This window comes from Equus caballus, chromosome 7 (assembly GCF_041296265.1).
Source record: "Equus caballus isolate H_3958 breed thoroughbred chromosome 7, TB-T2T, whole genome shotgun sequence".
Classification (NCBI taxonomy): Eukaryota; Metazoa; Chordata; class Mammalia; order Perissodactyla; family Equidae; genus Equus; species Equus caballus.
Genome location: NC_091690.1, coordinates 1,805,824 through 1,824,207, shown reverse-complemented (window position 1 = coordinate 1,824,207; position 18,384 = coordinate 1,805,824). Strand labels below are relative to the sequence as shown.

General features: G+C 57.4%; 1 protein-coding gene across 1 annotated transcript; it reads left to right on the top strand.

Annotated features, from left to right (window-relative positions):
• Positions 1 to 8,233: 8,233 nt before the first annotated feature.
• On the top strand, positions 8,234 to 13,766 carry SLC39A3 (solute carrier family 39 member 3). The gene is made up of 4 exons (XM_023644380.2): positions 8,234 to 8,340; positions 8,937 to 9,044; positions 9,673 to 10,000; positions 12,798 to 13,766. Exons 3-4 carry the CDS (start codon positions 9,794 to 9,796, stop codon positions 13,530 to 13,532), a joined length of 942 nt encoding a protein of 313 aa, XP_023500148.1. The 5' UTR covers positions 8,234 to 8,340; positions 8,937 to 9,044; positions 9,673 to 9,793; the 3' UTR covers positions 13,533 to 13,766.
• The last annotated feature ends 4,618 nt before the right edge of the window (positions 13,767 to 18,384 follow it).

Here is an 18,384-nt window from a genome sequence, read left to right as displayed (position 1 = left end):
CAGTACATTCACAGTGTTGTGCAACCATCACCACTAATTCCAGAACATTCCATCACCCCAGAAGAAGCCCCGTCCCCAACAGCACTCACTCCCCACCCCCTCCCCAGCCCCTGGCCCCCACGAGCCCGCTCTCTGTCTGTGGATCTGCCTGTTCTGGACGTTTCACGTCAATGGGGTCACACGCCGTGTGTCCTTCTGTGTCTGCTTCTCTCCCTGAGTGTCGTGTGTTCCAGGTCGGTCCACGTGCAGCTGTGTCAGGGCCTTGCTCCTTTTCAAGGCTGAATAATATAGGAAGTGGGTCTTAACCCTAGCCAAACATTGAGTCATCTGGGAAACTCAACGATTATTCATAAGAATAAAGTGTTGTATAGAGAATATTGCAACTGGCGGGGACATCAAATAGCCACGTCTTCCTCATGAAAGTGATCATTTATTGCACACCTTCTGTGTGCCAGGCGTGTTGGTACCTTTTCTCCCATTCTTCAGAGTAATAAGCGTTTTATCCTGAATCCAGAGGCCCAGGTGGAGAGCTTGTCACGTACCTGACTCTGGACGGCTTTCTGATATGCCCGCCTTCACATCCGATCCCACTAAAGGGACTGTGTTAGTTATGTTCCGCTGCGTAGCAAATCACCATAACCTCAGTGGCTTAAAACAACCCACATTGATAACTTCCCAGTTTCTGTGGGTCTGAAATCTGCATGCGGCTCAGCCGGGTCCTCTGCTCAGGTCTCATTAGCCTGCTATCAAGGTGCCAGCCGCGGCTGCATTCTCATCTGAGGCCCGACTGGGGAAGGCTCCACTTCAGAGCTCACCTAGGTCATGGCAGAGTTCCATTCTTACGGTTGTAGGATTGGGGGCCCCCGCTTCCTTCTGACAATTGGCGGAGGCTGCCCTCCCTCCACTCCTATAAGCAGCCTGCAGCTCCTTGCTGCCCAGGCCACTTCTATTCATTTCCTGGGGCTCCTGTAACAAATCACTACAAATTCTGTGGCTTACAAAAACATACATTTATCCTCTCATCATTCTGGAAGCCAGAAGCGTGAAATCAGTTTCTATGGCCCCAAATCAAGGTGCTGCAAGGCCATGCTCCCTTCCAGAGGTCCTAGGGGTGAATGCATCCTTTGCCTAGTCCCGCATCTGGTGGTGCCAGCACCCCTTGGCTTGTGGCCGCATCACTCTGGTCTCTGCCTCCGTCTTCACATGGCCTTCTTGCTTTCTGTGTCAAATCTCCCTCTGCCTCCTTCTTCTAAAGACCCTCATAATGATACTGGGCTCACCCAGGTAATCCAGGCTCATCTGCCATCTCAGGATCCTTAGTGGGATCTTCAAAGTCCCTTTGGCCACACAAGGTGACATATCTGCAGGTTCTGGAGATTAGGACGTGGACATCTCTGGGGTCATTATTTAGCTGTCTCTCCACGACTCCCAACACGGCCACTTCATCAAAGCCTGCAGCGGTGAGGGAGTCTCAGGAGGGAGTTGCTCCCACGACAGAATCTTCTGTAACATCATGAAATCGTGGGAGCGGCCTTCATCACCTTTGCCTGACCCTGTTGGTTAGAAGTGAGTCACACGGCCCGCCCACAGCCAACAGGAGGAGATTATGCAGACGGTGACCACCAGGAGGTGGGGGTCCTTGGGGGTGCCTTAGACCTTGTCTGCCACGGGCTTGAGCTTAGCCAAATCCTCCAGCCATCTGTCCCTGCCATCAGCCGGAAGGGACCTGATCGCCAGCCTTACAGCCTCCACGAAGGGGGCCATGGCATGTTCAAGGGTCCGAGATGGAGGAGCAGTTGTCAATCATCAGGTCTGGCAGGGGTCTCGGCGTCTTCGGTCTCACTCTCCATGTGGGTCCCAACTTCCATCAATTGCTTCTAGCAGGAATTCTTCAGAACGATGAGAGAAACTCCAGCATCATTCTAAGGTTTTACAAACCTTCTAGAAAGTGCTTTTGGCAAAATCTCAATGCCTCATGGTGCCAGTTAAGCCTGTTTCCTTCTTGTCTGCGATTAGCAAGGATGGACTGGTGGCCCCAGCTCAGAGGAGAGGATTAAGTGGTCCCCACCTGGGCTGCCCGTTGAAATCATCCGAGGACCTTTAACTCTGATACCTGTGTCCCACCTCCACAGACTCTGATAATTCATCTAGGGGGGTAATCATCAGCAGGGGTGATCCTGCCCCCAGGGGACACTGGGTGATGTCTGGGGACATTTGTGGGTGTCACGACTGAGGGGCGCTCCTCGCATCAAGTGGGTGGGGACCAGGGATGCTGCTCAACACTCTGCAGGGTTCGAGAACTCCTGTCCAGTCTCTGAGCTCTCCTGGATTTATTTAGCCGGCTCCTATTGGTTCTGCGTTTTAAACCAGCAGCTCAGGTGAGCGTGACGCACCTGTTGGGAGAACCCCACTTTGAGAAACTGATGGCCCCACTGGTGGACACGTGACTATGGGCCATACATTACAGAACCATCTTTGTGTGCCTGCTAGATCTTCCAAGATGATCTCCATTGCTCCTCTCCCATCCTGTGTGTCCATCACTGGGAGACCCTGTGGCATGTCTTCCAAATTTCCCCTAAACCCAGCCTAAGTGTTCAGGAGAGATCCAGAAACTTTCTGGCTTGGCACCACTAGCAGAGTGGGGAAGAAGAAAAAAACAGGAGTAGCTGTCAACATCTCACCCCAGAAGCTGGTGACTTCTCTATGTGCCTTGATGAGAAGTGTGTCATGGATAATTACTGCTCGATCCCACACAAGTCAGAAATAGGATATTTCTGAATATTCCTGTCAGAGGTGCACTGAGCAAAAAAAACCAGCAATTAAACATGGATTTAGCATAAGTCGTGACTTGGAAAAACTTCCAGAAGGAGGATGAACCTTGAGATGTATGGCAGCTGCTGCCTCCGTAGACGCGGTCAGGAAGACTCTGTTCTCTCCGTCCGCACACCCTTGGCATATCTTCCCAGGGGCTAGACCCCAACCCCCACCAGATTAAGACCAGGAAGCAACAAGGAAAAAAGAAAGTGTGTCTCTGTCACAGAAGCAGGGCTCTCAACTGGGGGCAGTTGTGCCCCCGGGGGACCCTGGGCCACATTGTGTGGGGTCCTCACTACTGGGGGTGCTCCTGGCTTCGAGTGGGTGGGCCAGGTGCTCAACTCCCCACAGCGCCCAGGACAGCCCCGAACGTCGGTAGTGCTGAGGGGGACAGACCCTACCCTGCAGTGTTACCAGCACACCGTCGACTCTAGATAAACGTGCCACATGAGCGAATGTCCCAAACCCTTTTGCCACCAGCAAAACTAATCTTTGCAGCAAAGATTTCACCCCAATATGGGGAACTTGAAAACCCCAAACTGAATCGGCTTCCCCACTCCACACCCCCTCCGCCCGTTCTTGCAGAATCGATTATTTCAAAGTTGGAGCAGAGACCAGGGGCTCCGGCGTAGCCCTCGGAGATGAGAAGCTGTGGCCGCCAGGTGGCGCACCAGCGCCGGGGCCTCCTCGACGCTGCCGCCTTCATCCCTGGGGCCTGCGCGCAGCATCAGGACCAGGAAGAACCGCATCTAATTCTGAAAGCGCCTGGGCTCGAGCGTAGAAACGGCCTGGTCCTGCAGATTGGCCTTGTGCTTTCTGAGCTGGTTCTCCTTTCGGAATGAGAAACCCTTCCGACCGGAGACGTCCTGCTAGGCGCAGGGCTGCGATGGGGCCAACGTTCCGAGTTGCCTGATTCGATACAGGGGCAAAGAAAATGAATTCCTCCGGTGGTGAGGTTGGAGGGTGCAACCTACAGATTCTGCTCAGCGCATGGCTGTTCCCAGTTCTCTGCAAGCTCATGTAGACTCGGAGAGTCCATTCTTTATTCTCTCTCTCTCTCATTATTGTGCTGCTTAGACTTTTTATCAAAGGGTAACATACATGCACGAAAGGGCACAGATTGTAAGCAAACAGCTCGATGAATTTTCACAAAAGGAGCGCCCATGTCATTGGCGCCCAGACCAAGAACAAAACCCGACCAGCCCCTGTTACGCCCCCTCCGCTCATTACCACCCAATGGCCAACACTGGAATCTACCCAAGTGAACGAGCACGGAGCACGATGGGAGTTCGGGGGTGGAAAGGGGCAGGAGGGAATTTGGGGGTGAGGGGCAGGTTATGTTCGCTATCTTGATCGTGAGGAGAGTTTCACCGGTATCTACGTACGTCAAAACCTGTCAAATTGTATACTTTAAATATCTGTAGCTACTGTATGTCGATTAAACCTCAATAAAGCTGTTAAAATGATTTTATTTCATATTTCCATGACAACCTGTATGGATCAAGCGTGTTTTCTTGTATTTATTCACCTCCTGTGTTTGTTCTCCTATGAGCTGTCATTCATCTGCCTTCCCATTTTTATTTTAGGACGCCTGTTCTCTACCAACGGCTCCGTCTCATCTGTTATCAACATTTCCTCCCCATCTGTCCCTTGTCCCTTAAGCCCATTCATAGTGCCTTTCACTATGGGAGATTTCTGAAATAGTCAATGCAGTCAAATTTGTTGGTATTTTTTCTCTCATACGCCGAAAATATCTGCTTATACATAGGTCTTGGCGTCTAGGAGGCTTTCAAAAATATGTCTCGAATGAATAAAAGCCCAACGCTTATGCAACTGCTTCTCATCCTCTAAATAATCATGAATAAATACAGCACATTATGAATTCTCCTATAGGACTATAGGAGGGAGTCGTCCTGTGGGCATTTACCTGTCGTGCCGTTATTACAAGTGATCTTTTTTGCCGTTGTTGTGAATTACGGAAACCTGAAAAAGAGTCAAGTCACTTTGAGTCTAATAATAAAAATGGCTACCGCATATTTCGTGCTTCTAATGAAGCGGGCGGGCAGTGGCATTAAATGTTAAGAACTCCCCGACGTCCCATGCTTGACCTCTGCGAAACCAAACTCAGTCTTTCGACGCCTCCAATATCTGTGCCTCCTCCAGCCTTTCCTATTTTAGAGAACAACACCCGCATCCATCTAATTGCTCAAACCAGAAAACTAGAAGTCATCCAGACACCTCCCACTCCAGCAACCCACACGGACAAAGCAGTGCCAGGCCCTGTCAGTCCGCGCTCCGAGATACTTCTCACAATCACCCACTGCCCTTGATCACTCCTTGTCTAAACCTGCATCAAGTCCTGCGCAAACGACTGTGAACTGGTCTCCCAGCTTCCACTCTGGCTCCCTATAATTCAGCCTTTCTTTGCACAGGAGTCAGAATAACCTTAAAACATAACTTATATCACAACCCTCACCTGCTTAAAACCCTTTGTGAATTATTGCAATTTTGGTAGAATCCAAATTCCTTGACACAGGCTATAGGATTGTCCCTGATCTCTCACCTCCCACATTGCTTGCTAACGTTCAGCCAGCCTGGCTTTCCAGTTCCTCAGATATGGCAAGCTCTTTCTCCCCTTTGTATCAACCATCCTTTCTGCTGCCCCCACTTCTCATCACACTTTACTTAGCTGATTCCCGTAGAACTCTCTTTCCCTTTTTTCTTCACGGCACTTACTACAACCTATAGTTTCTCCTTTGAGGATGTGTATTCGTTATCTTTGACTGCATAACAAATTACCCCAAAGCTTAGCGGCTTGCAGCACAACATTATTATGTCAAAGTTTCTGCAGGTCAGGAATCCATGTGCACTTGGCTGGGTCCTTAGATTCAGGGTCTTTCAAACGCTGCAATGACGGTGTCCCCCGGCATCAGTTATCTGAAGGCCCGACGGGGGCAGGATCCCTTCCAAGATCACTCATGTGGTTGTTGGCAGGATTCAGTTCCTCATGGGCTTTTGTACTGAAGGTCTCAGTCTCTTGCTGACGTTGGCTGGAGGTCACCCTCAGTTCCCTGCCACGTGGACCTCTCCAGCATGGCAGCTTGCATCATCAAAGTGTGCAAGTTGAAAAGGCAATAGAGAGAGTCATGCAAGCAAGACAGAAGTCACGGTCTTTTGTAACCTAATCACGGAAATGACATCCCATCAGCTTGCAATATTCTATCTGTTAGAATCAAGTCACCAGGTCCAGCCCACGCTCAAGGAGAGAGAATTACACAAGGTCATGAGTACTCAGATGTGGGGACCATTTGGAACCATCTGAGAAGTCTGCCTACTGTGTACGTTATTATTTCATGAATACTCATCTCCCTCATTAGACTGTAAACTGTGAGGGCGTGGGCTTTGGTTTTTTGCTCCATTTTCTTAGAAACATTCTTAAATTGTGGTGAAATATACATAACATTAAATTTACCATTTTACCCATTTTAAGTGCACAGCTCAGTGGCATGAAGCACCTTCACACTGTTGTGCAACCATCCCCACCATCCATCTCCAGAACTTTCTCATCTTCCCAAACTAAAGCTCTGTCCCTATGAAACACCCACTCCCATCCCTCCCCCGGCCCCTGGCACCTGCCATTCTACTTTCTGTCCCTATGAATTTGATCCCTCTAGGTTCCTCATATGTGCATGATTCCATGATATTCGTCCTCTTGTGACTGGCTTATTTCACTGAGCATAATGTCTTCAAGGTTCATCCAAACTGCAGCAGTCTTTACTTTATTCTCAGCATCTCTCCCCACGCCTGGCTCGTGGGAGGCTGACAATAAGATTTAATTAATAAATGAATACAATCTTCTCCTTCATAAATCTGACTGCTTTTATGGGGAAGTGGAGCAAGCTTTTTTTTTTTTTTCCAATGTTCCTTTCTCCCATCTTAGAAATATCAATAGTTGGGCCAGGCCTTGTGGCATAGTGGTTAAGTTCACATGCTCCACTTCGGCGGCCCAGGCTTTCACTGGTTCAGATCCTGGGCGCAGACATGGCACCGCTCATCATGCTGAGGTGGCGTCTCACATAGCACAACCAGAAGGACCTACAACTAGAATATACAACTATGTACTGGGGGGCTTTGGGGAGAAGAAGAAGAAAAAATAAAATTTTTTTAAAGATTTTACTTTTCCTTTTTCTCCCAAAGCCCCCCATGTACATAGTTGTGTCTTTTCAGTGGTGGGTCTTTCCAGCTGTGGCATGTGGGACGCCGCCCCAGCATGGCTTGATGAGCAGTGCCATGTCTGCGCCCAGGATTCGAACTGGCGAAACCCTGGGCCGCCGAAGCAGAGCCCGCAAACAACCACTCGGCCGCGGGGCCGGCCCCTAAATCTTTTTTAAAAAAGAAGATTGGCAACAGATGTTAGCTCAGGTGCCAATCTTTAAAAATATGTATATATATATATATATATATATATATATATATATATATATATATATCAATAGTCAATTTTCAGTCTGCATCTTACTTGAGCTATTGGCAGCCTTGAGACAATAACCAAATGATCCTGTTAAAATATGCTAGACCTGTTACATCTCTGATCCAGACTCAGCAATGGGTCTCCATTCCCTTAAAGTCCTTTCAAAGCCCTTAATGATCTATCTCCAAATACACTTCCCGCCTCACCGTGTGTTGGCCACACTGGCATTCTTGCACACTCCTGCCTCGGGCCGGGGCCTTTGCACCCTCACTTGCTTCTGCGTGGAGCTCTCTGCTTCCATCTATCGGCTTGACCAACTTCTCCACCTTCAAGTCTTTGCCCAAATATCTCTTTCTCTATGAGGTCTATTCGAGCATCTTACTTAAAATAGCAACCCCCCACCCAGCACTCCTGATAGCCCCTACGGGACTCTATGATTCCAGAGCACTTGTCGCCTTCTGACATAATCCCATCACTTATTATGTTTATCGACTATTTTCCGTGTCTTCTCCTAGAACGTCCAAAAGGGAGGAGATCTTTGATTCGCTCACAGATGTTGTCCTAGAAAACGTCCTGGCACATAGTAGGCAGGGATGCTGAACCAATGAATCTGCTTCTGAAGCCGACGGACAGGGCATCAGCAGCGAGGACGCTCCCAGGTCGGGCTGCCGGAGGAGCTCGATTCCCGTCCATGGCCAAGCCGGGATCCCAGCGGGATTCAGCACCAGGGGCCCCTGGACAGCTCTGGGAAGCCCAACCCTTCCGGAATCCTTCCTCGAAGGTCGGAGTTTCCCGCCGGAAACGCCTGGTGGCTGGACCCGCCGCTCAGCGGGAGGAAACTCCTTTCCCGTGCAGGTAGGAGGGGTGGGGTCGCGGGAGGAGTGGCAGCTGCAGCGGCCAATGGCGCGGCGCGCTCGCCCCGCGGGGCTCGGGGCGGCCAATGGGCAGGGCCGTGGGCGGGGCGTGGGCGCGGCGCGCCGACCAGGAGCGCGGCGGTGGGGTCGAGACCGCGCGGCGGTTGAGCGGCGGGCTGCTCCGGCGGGGGCCCGGCTGAGGTGGGTGCGGGCCGGGCAGGGCCGGGGACCGTTGTCGGCGAGGTTTGCATCCGGCTGCCACGGCCGAGCGCGGACTGTCCCCTCTCGGGCGGGACCGGGTGGGCCTCGCCCTCCGCGGGGCGCGGGGTGCAGCGCGGGGCACACAGCAGGCGCTCAATGCGTGCCGGGAATGAATGAATGAATGAACGAACGAATGAATACATGCATGCATGCATGAGCCCGCCCCCGCCTCTGCCCGGCCCCCTCTGCCCCCGGTTTGAGAGCCTCCAGGCCACCCTCGCCCCCACTCCGCAGACTGGGGCATCCGGACACCCGGCAGGTACTTATTGTGCGCCTGCTGTGTACCTGGCTTTGGCCCTGGGGAAGACAGACTCCCGCCCCCCGCGGAGGTCGCAGCCTCGAGCGAGTGAGGACATCCAGGGACTTTCCATGATGTGGTTCTCCATAAATAATGGCAGGGAAGGAGGTGGCATCTGAAGGGCTCAGTGTGCTGGGGGCATGGGCAGTGAGAACTAGGAGGTCGGGGTGGGGTGGGGGGACCTAAAGGCGGGAGCTGCCGAGGTCCCTCGTCCTAACGGTGACATTCTTGTGTCCAGGGCGCAGCCGGCTCCACTTGGGCCCCTCGAGTCATGTAAAGTATCCACATGCTTCAGCTCTTCCATCTGTTCAGGTTACTGAGCATCTGTTCTGGGCCAGGTCGTACGGTGGGTACAAGGGATGCGGTTTAGGGCAGGGGTCGGCCAGGGGAGGCCCTACCCGGACGGGGAGGGGGGGCTCCCAGAGGCAGCGACCTGAAAGACAAGACATCGTTGGAAGGTCGTGGGAGGGAAGGGTTCTGGGTGGAGAGAACAACCCGTGCAAAGGCCCTGAGGCTTGGCATGTTCAAGGCCTCAAGGACCACAGAGGCCCGAGTGGGCTGAGGGGATGCAGGAGCCGTGCTACAGAGCCTTCGCCTCAGGGTGAAGCGTTTGGGTTGCATGTAGGGGCCTTGGGGAAAGCAGTGAGGCGGCACCACCCTCTAGAACGTTCTGCAATGATGGAGATGTTCTCTGTCTGTGCTGTCCGATACGGTGGCCCCTGGACGCTTGAAATATGGGTAGTGCGAGTGATGAGGTGAATTTTACGTTTTCTTTAATTTTAATGAATTTAAGCAGAGACCTGTGGCTGGTGACCGCTGTACCGGACAGCGCCGTCTGCAGGAGGCAGTGACGTGTGCCAGGCCTGGAAGGGGATGGCAGACGGGGTCGGGGGGGGGTGGGTCACGAACTCGGTCACTAGAACTGGTCGGAGAACCCCGCAGCTGACGCGGTTGCCCCCGGTGTGTGTTCACAGCGGCTGGACTGAGGCATGAGCCCCTCACTGCGAGGTGGGGCCCGGTAGCACGTCGCGGGAGGGGAGCGTCTCCCACACATGGTTTGGCCCCGCAGCGCCTGGCGCCGCTCGAGCCGCCGTGATGAAGCTGTTGGTGGCCAAGGTCCTCTGCATGGTGGGCATGTTCTTCTTCATGCTGCTGGGCTCCCTGCTCCCCGTGAAGATCATCGAGGCGGATTTTGAGAAGGCCCATCGCTCCAAAAAGATCCTCTCGGTCTGCAACACCTTCGGAGGCGGGGTCTTTCTGGCCACGTGCTTCAATGCTTTGCTGCCCGCCGTCAGGGAGAAGGTGAGGGCTCCCTGGGCGGCGGCCGCAGCCCCTGGCCCCTTGTGGCCAAGGGTCTCTGATGCTTTTTCATCGCTGACACCGAGCTCAATGGGGGCCTCGATCCTATAAAGGTGACGGGAAATCGAAAATGAATTTGCTGTGTGACCATGAGTTGGTTGCTTCTCCTCTCTGGGCCTGATCTGGTAATCGAGGGGTTTAAACTAGACCTGGGGTCCCAGCCGGTGGGCTCATCCGTCGTTCCCTAACCAGACCAGCCACCACGGATAGTGTACACTTTGTCCTGAAGCTGGCGACGGTGGGCTTTCCGCAACTCCCGTATCAGTTAGCTCCTGCTGCATGACAAATTAGAACAAATTTAGCATCTTAAAACAACAGACGCTCGTCATCTCACAGTCTCTGTGGGTCGGGAGTCCGGGCACTGCTGAGCTGGGTCCCCTGCTCCAGGCTCTCAGGAGGCAGCTGTCAAGGTATCTGCTGGGCCGTGGTGTCAGCTCAGGGTTCGACTGGGGATGGAGTGGCTCCTGAGGGCCTGTGGTGGAATCCAGTTCCGTCCCTTGTTGGTTGTCACACCAAGGGCCTGGTTCCCGCCTGGCTGTTGTCTGGGGGCCACCCTCGGTTCCTTGCCACGTGGGCCTCCCCAGCGTGGCCATTTGCTTCATCCGCGAGCCAGAACCTGTGCTTGGTTTCTGGGACTCGGAACTGTGAGCTGATGTTTTATGCTTGTGTTGTTTTCTGCTGCTTGGCTTGTGTTCCTTCGTTACGCGGCACAGGAAATTCGTACCATGTGCTGGTGATACCGCGGGGCCGGGTCCCTCAGCCGTGGCCCTGCTGACCTTTGGCCGTGTCCGTCTCTGGGGAGGGGCCCTCTCAGGGTCCTTCCCAACCTGCTCCGTGCCGCACCCCTGCCCTCGGGCGCCCCTCACCTCCAGGGGTCAGGTCCCTCCTCCCACCCCATCCCCCAGCCTCAGCCTCAGCCCCCGGCTCAGTCCCCCTGGGAGACCAGCCCCACAGTCTGTGGCTTCAGTGTGTCTGCTTGTCTTTCCTGATCCGTGTTTATCCCTTCGGGAGGAGCTAGTGTTTTTCTCCAGCTGGCGTTTTGCGGGTGGCACCTGGAGGCCCCGTGAGATGTTTAGTGAATGAAACGACTTCTCCATGGAACACAGCCTTCCACTGCAGCACGGGGGCTCATCTGGGGGTGACTCTGCCCCCAGGGGACACTGGGCCATGTCTGGGGACATCTGTGGCTGTCACCCCGGGGAAGCTCGCATCGAGTGGGTGGGGCCAGGGATGCTGCTCAACCCCCCCAGCGCCCAGGACAGCCCCCCAGAGAGGCCCCGGCCCCGATGTCAACTCCCTCACAAGCCATGACAACCGAAATGTCTCCAGACATTGCAGGTGTCCCCTGGAGGAGCAGGACCGCCCCGGTTGAGAAGTGCTCTGTGTGTGTGTGTGTGTGTGTCTGTGTGTGTGTGTGCGTGTGTTGTGCGCGCGCGCGCGCACAGGCTGTGACAGGAAGGAAGAGGGGGCTGTGAGCGGAGCGATGAGGCACTAGTTTAGGGAGGACACTCGGACATTACTTGTAAGCCGAGACCCGAAGCGTGAGTGAGCATCAACCAGCTGTGAGTCAAACTGAAGGAGGAACATTCTGGACAGAGCCCACAGCACGCTCTGAGGCCGCAGGGCTGGACCGAGCCTGGCATGCGCAAGCATCCTTCGACTCCAGGGCAAGTTAACCCCGGCTCTGCTGGACCGCTTCCAGAGCCGCGCTGCTGTCCAGGGTGGCCGCCTCTCGCCGTCCTGGCTGGTCCTTTCAGTGCCTTAAACCGAAGCACCAGTCAGTTCTCAGCCACACCGGCTGCTTTTCAAGTCCTCATGAGCCACGTGTGGCTCGTGGCTTCCGTATCCGACAGCACAGATAGAGAACATTTCCATCATCCAGAAAGTTCTGTCGGACGGCGCTGGCTCAGGGATCTGATGGGGGTGGCCCAAGGGGTCGGCGAGCCTTGTATTCCTTCTCAGCACCTTGTCCCGGGAGGTCCGAGTGATGGGAAGACCTCTGGCAAAGAGCCCGCCTTGTGTGATACGGAAGCAGAGCCCACACAGGCCTCGGGGCCTGGAAAGCTGGCGGCTGTGACAGTGGCGGAGGCCAGGCAGGGTCGAGGTCAGGGTGCCCGCAGGGCTGGGTCCTTCTGCTCCTCTCTCCTCGCCCTGCAGACGGCCGTGCTCTTGCTGCCTCTTCACGTGGTGGTCCCCGTGTCTCTTCCTCTTAGAAGGACACCAGTCCTGTGGGATCCGGGGCCATCCTGACGGGCTCATCTTAACTCAGTCACCTCTTAAAGTCCTCGTCTCCAAATGTGGCTCGTTTTGAGGTACTGGGGCCTGGGAGAATTCAGTGTATGAGTTTTCTTTCACGAGAGGCACGATTCAGCCCGCAGCACCTTAACTGTGTCTGCAAAGACCCTTCTTCCAAATCAAGCCCCGCTCTGAGGCTCCGGGTGGACGTACCTCTTGGGGGCCACGCTTCAGCCACGGTATTTTAGAATTGGTGGTTGATGTGGTGGCTGTAATGAGGCCTCACGATTCCCTTCGTAATAGGGTTGTTTTTTAACTCATCAAGGATGGACCCGCCTCCCCCTCCCCTTTTTTTAAACTTTTTCCCGGAATTGGGTATTTCTGTGCTGTGCTCACAGAGCAGTGATGTCTGACGAACCCTGTTGCACGGACGGTGGGGGTCCCGGCCGCCCCGCCTCTGAGCCTCTCTCTGCTCTCCCTCTGCCTCCCGCGCCCTCCGCTGCAGCTCCAGAAGGTTCTGAGTCTCGGGCACATCAGCACGGACTACCCGCTGGCCGAGACCATCGTGATGCTGGGCCTCTTCCTGACCGTCTTCCTCGAGCAGCTCGTCCTGACCTTCCGCAAGGAGAAGCCATCCTTCATCAACCTGGAGACCTTCAACGCCGGCTCGGACGCCGGCAGCGACTCGGAGTACGAGAGCCCCTTCATGGGGGGCGCGCGGGGCCACGCGCTCTACGTGGAACCCCCCACACACAGCCACGGGCTGAGCGTCCAGGAGCTGTCGAGCTCCAGCCCCCTGCGCCTGCTCAGCCTGGTCTTCGCCCTGTCGGCCCACTCCGTCTTCGAGGGCCTGGCGCTGGGCCTGCAGGAGGAGGGCGAGAAGGTGGCGAGCCTGTTCGTGGGGGTGGCCGTCCACGAGACGCTGGTGGCCGTGGCCCTGGGCATCAGCATGGCCAGGAGCTCCATGTCCCTGAGGGACGCGGCCAAGCTGGCCGTCACCGTGAGCGCCATGATCCCGCTGGGCATCAGCATCGGGCTGGGCATCGAGAGCGCCCAGGGCATGCCCAGCAGCGTGGCCTCAGTCCTGCTGCAGGGCCTGGCGGGCGGCACGTTTCTCTTCGTCACCTTCTTCGAGATCCTGGCGAAGGAGCTGGAGGGGAAGAACGACCGCTTGCTCAAAGTCCTCTTCCTGGTGCTGGGCTATGCCGTCCTGGCCGGCATGGTCTTCCTCAAGTGGTGAGCGGCCTGTCGCTGTCGTGGTTGCCCCGCCCAGCTGGAGCTCGCCAGGAGCCCCAGGCCGGACACAAGCCCCGTCCCCCAGCCCCACATCCCCCCGAGGGGGTGTTCAGCCCCTGGCTGCCACCTGAGCACAGAAGGGCTGCCTGGCACCAGGCCGCACCCCACATCCCACCCCCTGAGCCTCGGGGGACTATTACTACTTTTAAAAATACTTCTCTTAAAAGTATTTACCAAAGCCGTGTGGCCGTGTCAACCTCGGGCGTCCAGATGGGGTCAGGCCGAGCCTTCCCATCCCCCGCACACCCCCAACCGACGACGAGGCCTCTGTCCTCTGGCGCCTTACACCCTCCACGCCCCCGGCCTCCCCTCTGAGCCCTATGGAAGGTGGGGAACGTGGCGGCCAGGGTTATCCGCGGTTCCAGCCACTGTGACGCGATGCCCCGGACGGCTTCACTCCATTCCACAGTGAGATGTGGCGCCTCTGAAACTCGGGCCCCTTGAGGCTGTGCCTCCTGGGCTCCCGGGTACCTCAGGGCCACCCTGTCCCTGCCTTCTGGTGCGGCGCCCCTGCATGGGGGGGTTGCTCTCTGTGGGGGCTGGGAGGGCCTCTGGGCCAGGTGAGCATCTCGTTTCCTCTGGGAACGGGGGTAGGGTGGGGCCAAGGGGCAGCTTGGCCGTCAGATCTCAGCCCTGGGTGCGGCCAGGGTCTCCAGAGCAGGACGGACTCCCCCAGGCTGAGGGGCAGGGGCTGCGCCACGCGATTACCCCCACCGGACACACAAACTCCCTGGCGCTCTGGGCCTCAGGGCGCAGGAGTCTCGCAGTCGAGTGTCGGGCTGGCGCAAACCTTCGGCCTGGCTCCGTGGCAACCTCTCGTTAGCCGCCTGTTGTTGGGGCAACCTGGCCGCTGCCTCCGGGAGCGAGTCAGGGGCGAGCCTGTCCCTGGGGACTTTGCTGTGTCTGGCTCGCAGCCGTGGCAGGCTCAGCGGGAGGGCGCACCGGCTCCGTGGCCTGGGCGTTCTTGCAGCCCCGGCGTCTCCCAGCTCTGTCCCGGGCTGTGGGGCCTCTGCTCCCTCACTTGGCTGCAGCTGCGGGGGGCCCCCGGTGCGCGCCCTTCGAGAATCCCAAATCCTTCCTGTGCCTCGCTCAGGGCCCACCGCCCCTCCCATGCCAGGAGCACCGGCTGCTGCACTGGGGCCGTTTAAGCCCCCCCGACAAGGACGGGCCCCTGGGCCCTGGGCTCGGCGGGGCCTCCATTCCGTCACTCTGGCCAGGTTGGGAGTTCCAGGAGCGGCTAATTGCTTGTCCAAGGGTGGGCGCCCCAGGGGTGGGCCCTGCCAGGCACGAGGCGCACGAGGCACGAGGGGACGTGACCTTCACCATGGCCCTGGCCTCCATCAGTGTTGCTACCAGAGTCTGGGGGAGCAGGGACGTATGTCTGAGACGCCCCCATTTCCAGGACCTTCTGTCTGAATCTCTTACCGGGGACCCACATGAACCCCACATGGCCTGACCCGGCCCCCGGGCCTGGAAGATGACCCCCGTGGGTGTGGAAACGTCATCTCTGCTGCATCCTAAACCCAGTGTGGCTGGCCTCCGCCTGCCCCCCTTCACTCCGCCGGCGAACCCGGAGGTTCCACCACATCGGCCTTTGCCCCGGGTGGGCGGGTTGCTGTGGAGCCGCCAGTTTCCGGAGCCTGCCTTCACCAGGGGCGGTGGCCAGTGGGACGGGGCTGGGCGGGGGACAGGGTGGGGACGGGGTGGAGGCACCGGTGGTGGTGATGGGCTTTTCCTTGAATAAGCCTGCAGATTGGTCACCACCTGGGGCCCTGGACCAGCCCCCGCCACAAAAATGGATGTTGGCCCCAAAAGGCTTCATCCCACTCTGCAACTTTGCGACACCAAGGAAATGTCACCTGGCCAGTGAAAGTGGATTCCTCCTGCTCAGGGGTCTTCTGCTAACTCTGTGGTTCTCTTTCCAGGCGATTCTGCCCCCAAGGGACACTGGTGATGTGTGGGGATGTCTGTGGTTGTCGCACTGGGGGTGCTCCTGGCATCGAGTGGGTGGCGCCAGGGATGCTGCTCAGCCTCCCACAGTGCCCAGGACGGCCCCCCACAGAGAGTGACCTGGCCCCCATGTCCGCAATGCTAAGGGGAGAAATCCTCCCTAATTCACATGGAGTGATGGCGGGTCACAGACAGGGGCCAGTTGGCTTTGAAAGTCTGTAGGTGAAAGAGACAGAGAGAGGAGAGGGAGGTGACGCCTGCTGATGGACTGTCCAACGCTCTCGGCCACCACCAGGCACAGCTTGGACGCCACCGTCCCCAAATAGCACAATCAGCTTTGTTTAAAAAACAAAACCCTGACCACTAACACCAAACAGCACCTTTGTCCCCATGCGTCTGGGTGGGTCAAGGCCACCCCCAGCCACCTGCTCAGCCAGGCTTCTCTTGGCCCTGACCGGCAGGCTCCCTGGAGGGGAGGGTTGTGGGGGTGCACGGGGCAGGGTGCCATTCAGAGCTCTGGGTGCAGAGTGCTCCATCCTGGGCCGAGCCTGCTGGAGTGTCACCTTCACCAGGAAGCCCCCATGCCAGCCCCCCACCCTCCTCGGTCTGCTCAGCGAGGGGACTCTCAGCACAGGTGACAGCTGGATGGAGTCAACCGGATTCCCCTCCTCCATCTGGAGACAAAAGAGAAGAAAATTAGGAGGCGGCACCCAGGCCCCTCGGGTTGAATCAATCGTAATAACAGCGTGTCGGGGCTTCTGTTGTCTGGTGTTTGCGATTCTGCAGGAGAACTTACTAGCGCGTGGCGGGGAGGGGAGCGGCAGTTCCCGGCCTGTCTGTGTCTTTCGGGCCCGAAAAGCAGGCGACGGACGGGATGGTGTCTCCCAGCCCACAGCACCTTTGGACTTGCCCTGGCCACCAGCTCAGACCCTCGGCCCTGCCCGGGAGAGAGGGGCGTGCACCCCAGCTGTCCGTCAGCTTCGGGACAAAGCCAGTGACAACCCAGCTGACCTTCCCAGAGCTGGCAGGGAGGGGACTGGACTCCCGAGGGCAGAGCGGGCCACGGCAGAGCATGGGGGGTGTTCTGTGAAGACCCTAGACCTCTTCTCCAGCTGCCAGGGTGCTGAGGCCAGAGCTGGCTGGAGCTGGGAGACCCGCTGTGTCCATGCCCCCCCAGGCGTCTGCAGCTTCCGGGGCAGGAACTGCCGGCATGGCAGGCTGCGGCGTTCTGCCCAAGGGCCGGAGCGATCGCTGTGTGCCCAGCCTGGCCGCAGAGGACTGAGGTGGGCAGGTGGGCAGGTCAGGGCCCCACTTCCTCAGTGCATGGGACGCACAGCTGAGGCGCTGCGTGGAGACCAAAGTGGACAGCTGCCACAGTCGGCGGGCTCTCTGCCTCGAGGGACCGGCTGGGCCTCCCTTGGAGCTGGTTCAGGTCCAGCCACTCTGGCCTGACGAGCTGGCCCCTAGAACAGGGCCTCTCCACCTCGGACCTGTGGACATTCGGGGCCGTCCTGTGCCGTGTGGGATGGGAGCGGCATTCCCGGCTGGGGCCCGGCGAGGGGCCAGGAATCTGCATTTCTACCAGGTGTCCAGGTGATGCCGATTCTGCTGGTCTGGGGGCACGTTGGAGACCCACTGCCTCGCTCCAAGTTCTCTCCCCCAGCACTGCTGACATCGGGGCCATCTGTGGGGTGGAGGGGGCCCGTCCTGGGTGAGCAGCATCCTCAGCCCCCATCCACTCGATACCAGGAGCTCCCCCAGTGTGACAGCCACAGATGTCCCCAGGCATGGCCCAGTGTCCCCTGGGGGCAGAGTCACCGCTGGGTGAGACCCGCTGCCCTAGAAGGCAAGACAGCTCACATCCTAATGACAGGTGATATGTGAACACATAATGCAATATCACGTCGCAGCAAGTGCCCTGAAGACAGGACAGCAAATGAAGACAAGGACTACTTTAGCAGCGTGGTCAGAGAGGAAATCTCCGGGGGCCACATGTGAGTCACAAGAAGACGGGGGAAGAGCTTTTCTGGCAGAGCGAGCGGCCCCTGCAAAGGCCCTGAGGTCTCCGCATGGCACGGTCCCCCCCGAAGCTGCCCCGTCTCTCTGTGAAAAGCCCCATGGGTTGCAGGGGTGTATCCGTTGAGGGGAAGTCCCAGGCCACCTCCTGGGGCCAGGCAGGTGGCTCCCATGGGGAACCAGCGTCTTCCACCCTGGGCTGGGGTCCAGCTCCCCCAGATGCCAGCAGGAAGGATTCCAGCTCGCACACGTCAGCCCGTTCGTTTTTTCAAGGCACACTGGATTTCCACAAGTGATCTCCTTATTTTTAAATGTTGACACCAAACTTGAAAGCAAACAAACAAAAACCTGGGTGGCCGGACTGCATCTGTGAGAGGCCATTGTGTCCAGCGTCTGCGTGGCCAGAGTGATGGCACTGATCCCGGAGCACAGAGTGGGTGGACGATGCCACCCAGCTGCCTTCCTCCCACCAGGCAGCCGCGCTGGACCGGGGGAGCGGCGGGCGCTACTCGAGAGGCCGGGGTGGTCCCGCCGGGGCGACTGGGGAGGGGAGAAGTCCCATGGGCCGTGGGGCCAGGTGAGGAGCTCGGATGTGCAGGTGAATGGCTGCCCCTTGCACTTGAGAGGACTTCTCTGGGACAGGGACGGCTGGAGGCCAGGTGCGGGTCCCCAGGCCAGGCCCCCCGACAGCCAGGGACAGCCAGAAAGCTGGGTTGTGGCTTCAGAGCCTGGTGGACTGAGTTCCAGCCTCAGCTCAGCCCCTTCCCAGCTGGGCCACCTCCGACGAGCTGCTTCCCTTCTCTGAGCCTCAGGTTCTGGAGTGGGCAGAG

Bases quoted from the DNA above. Each gene is read 5' to 3' on its own strand.
- SLC39A3 (XM_023644380.2), top strand. From the start codon at position 9,794: ATGAAGCTGTTGGTGGCCAAGGTCCTCTGCATGGTGGGCATGTTCTTC. The intron at 10,001-12,797 runs GTGAGGGCTCCC...CCTCCGCTGCAG, and splicing joins TGCCCGCCGTCAGGGAGAAG to CTCCAGAAGGTTCTGAGTCT.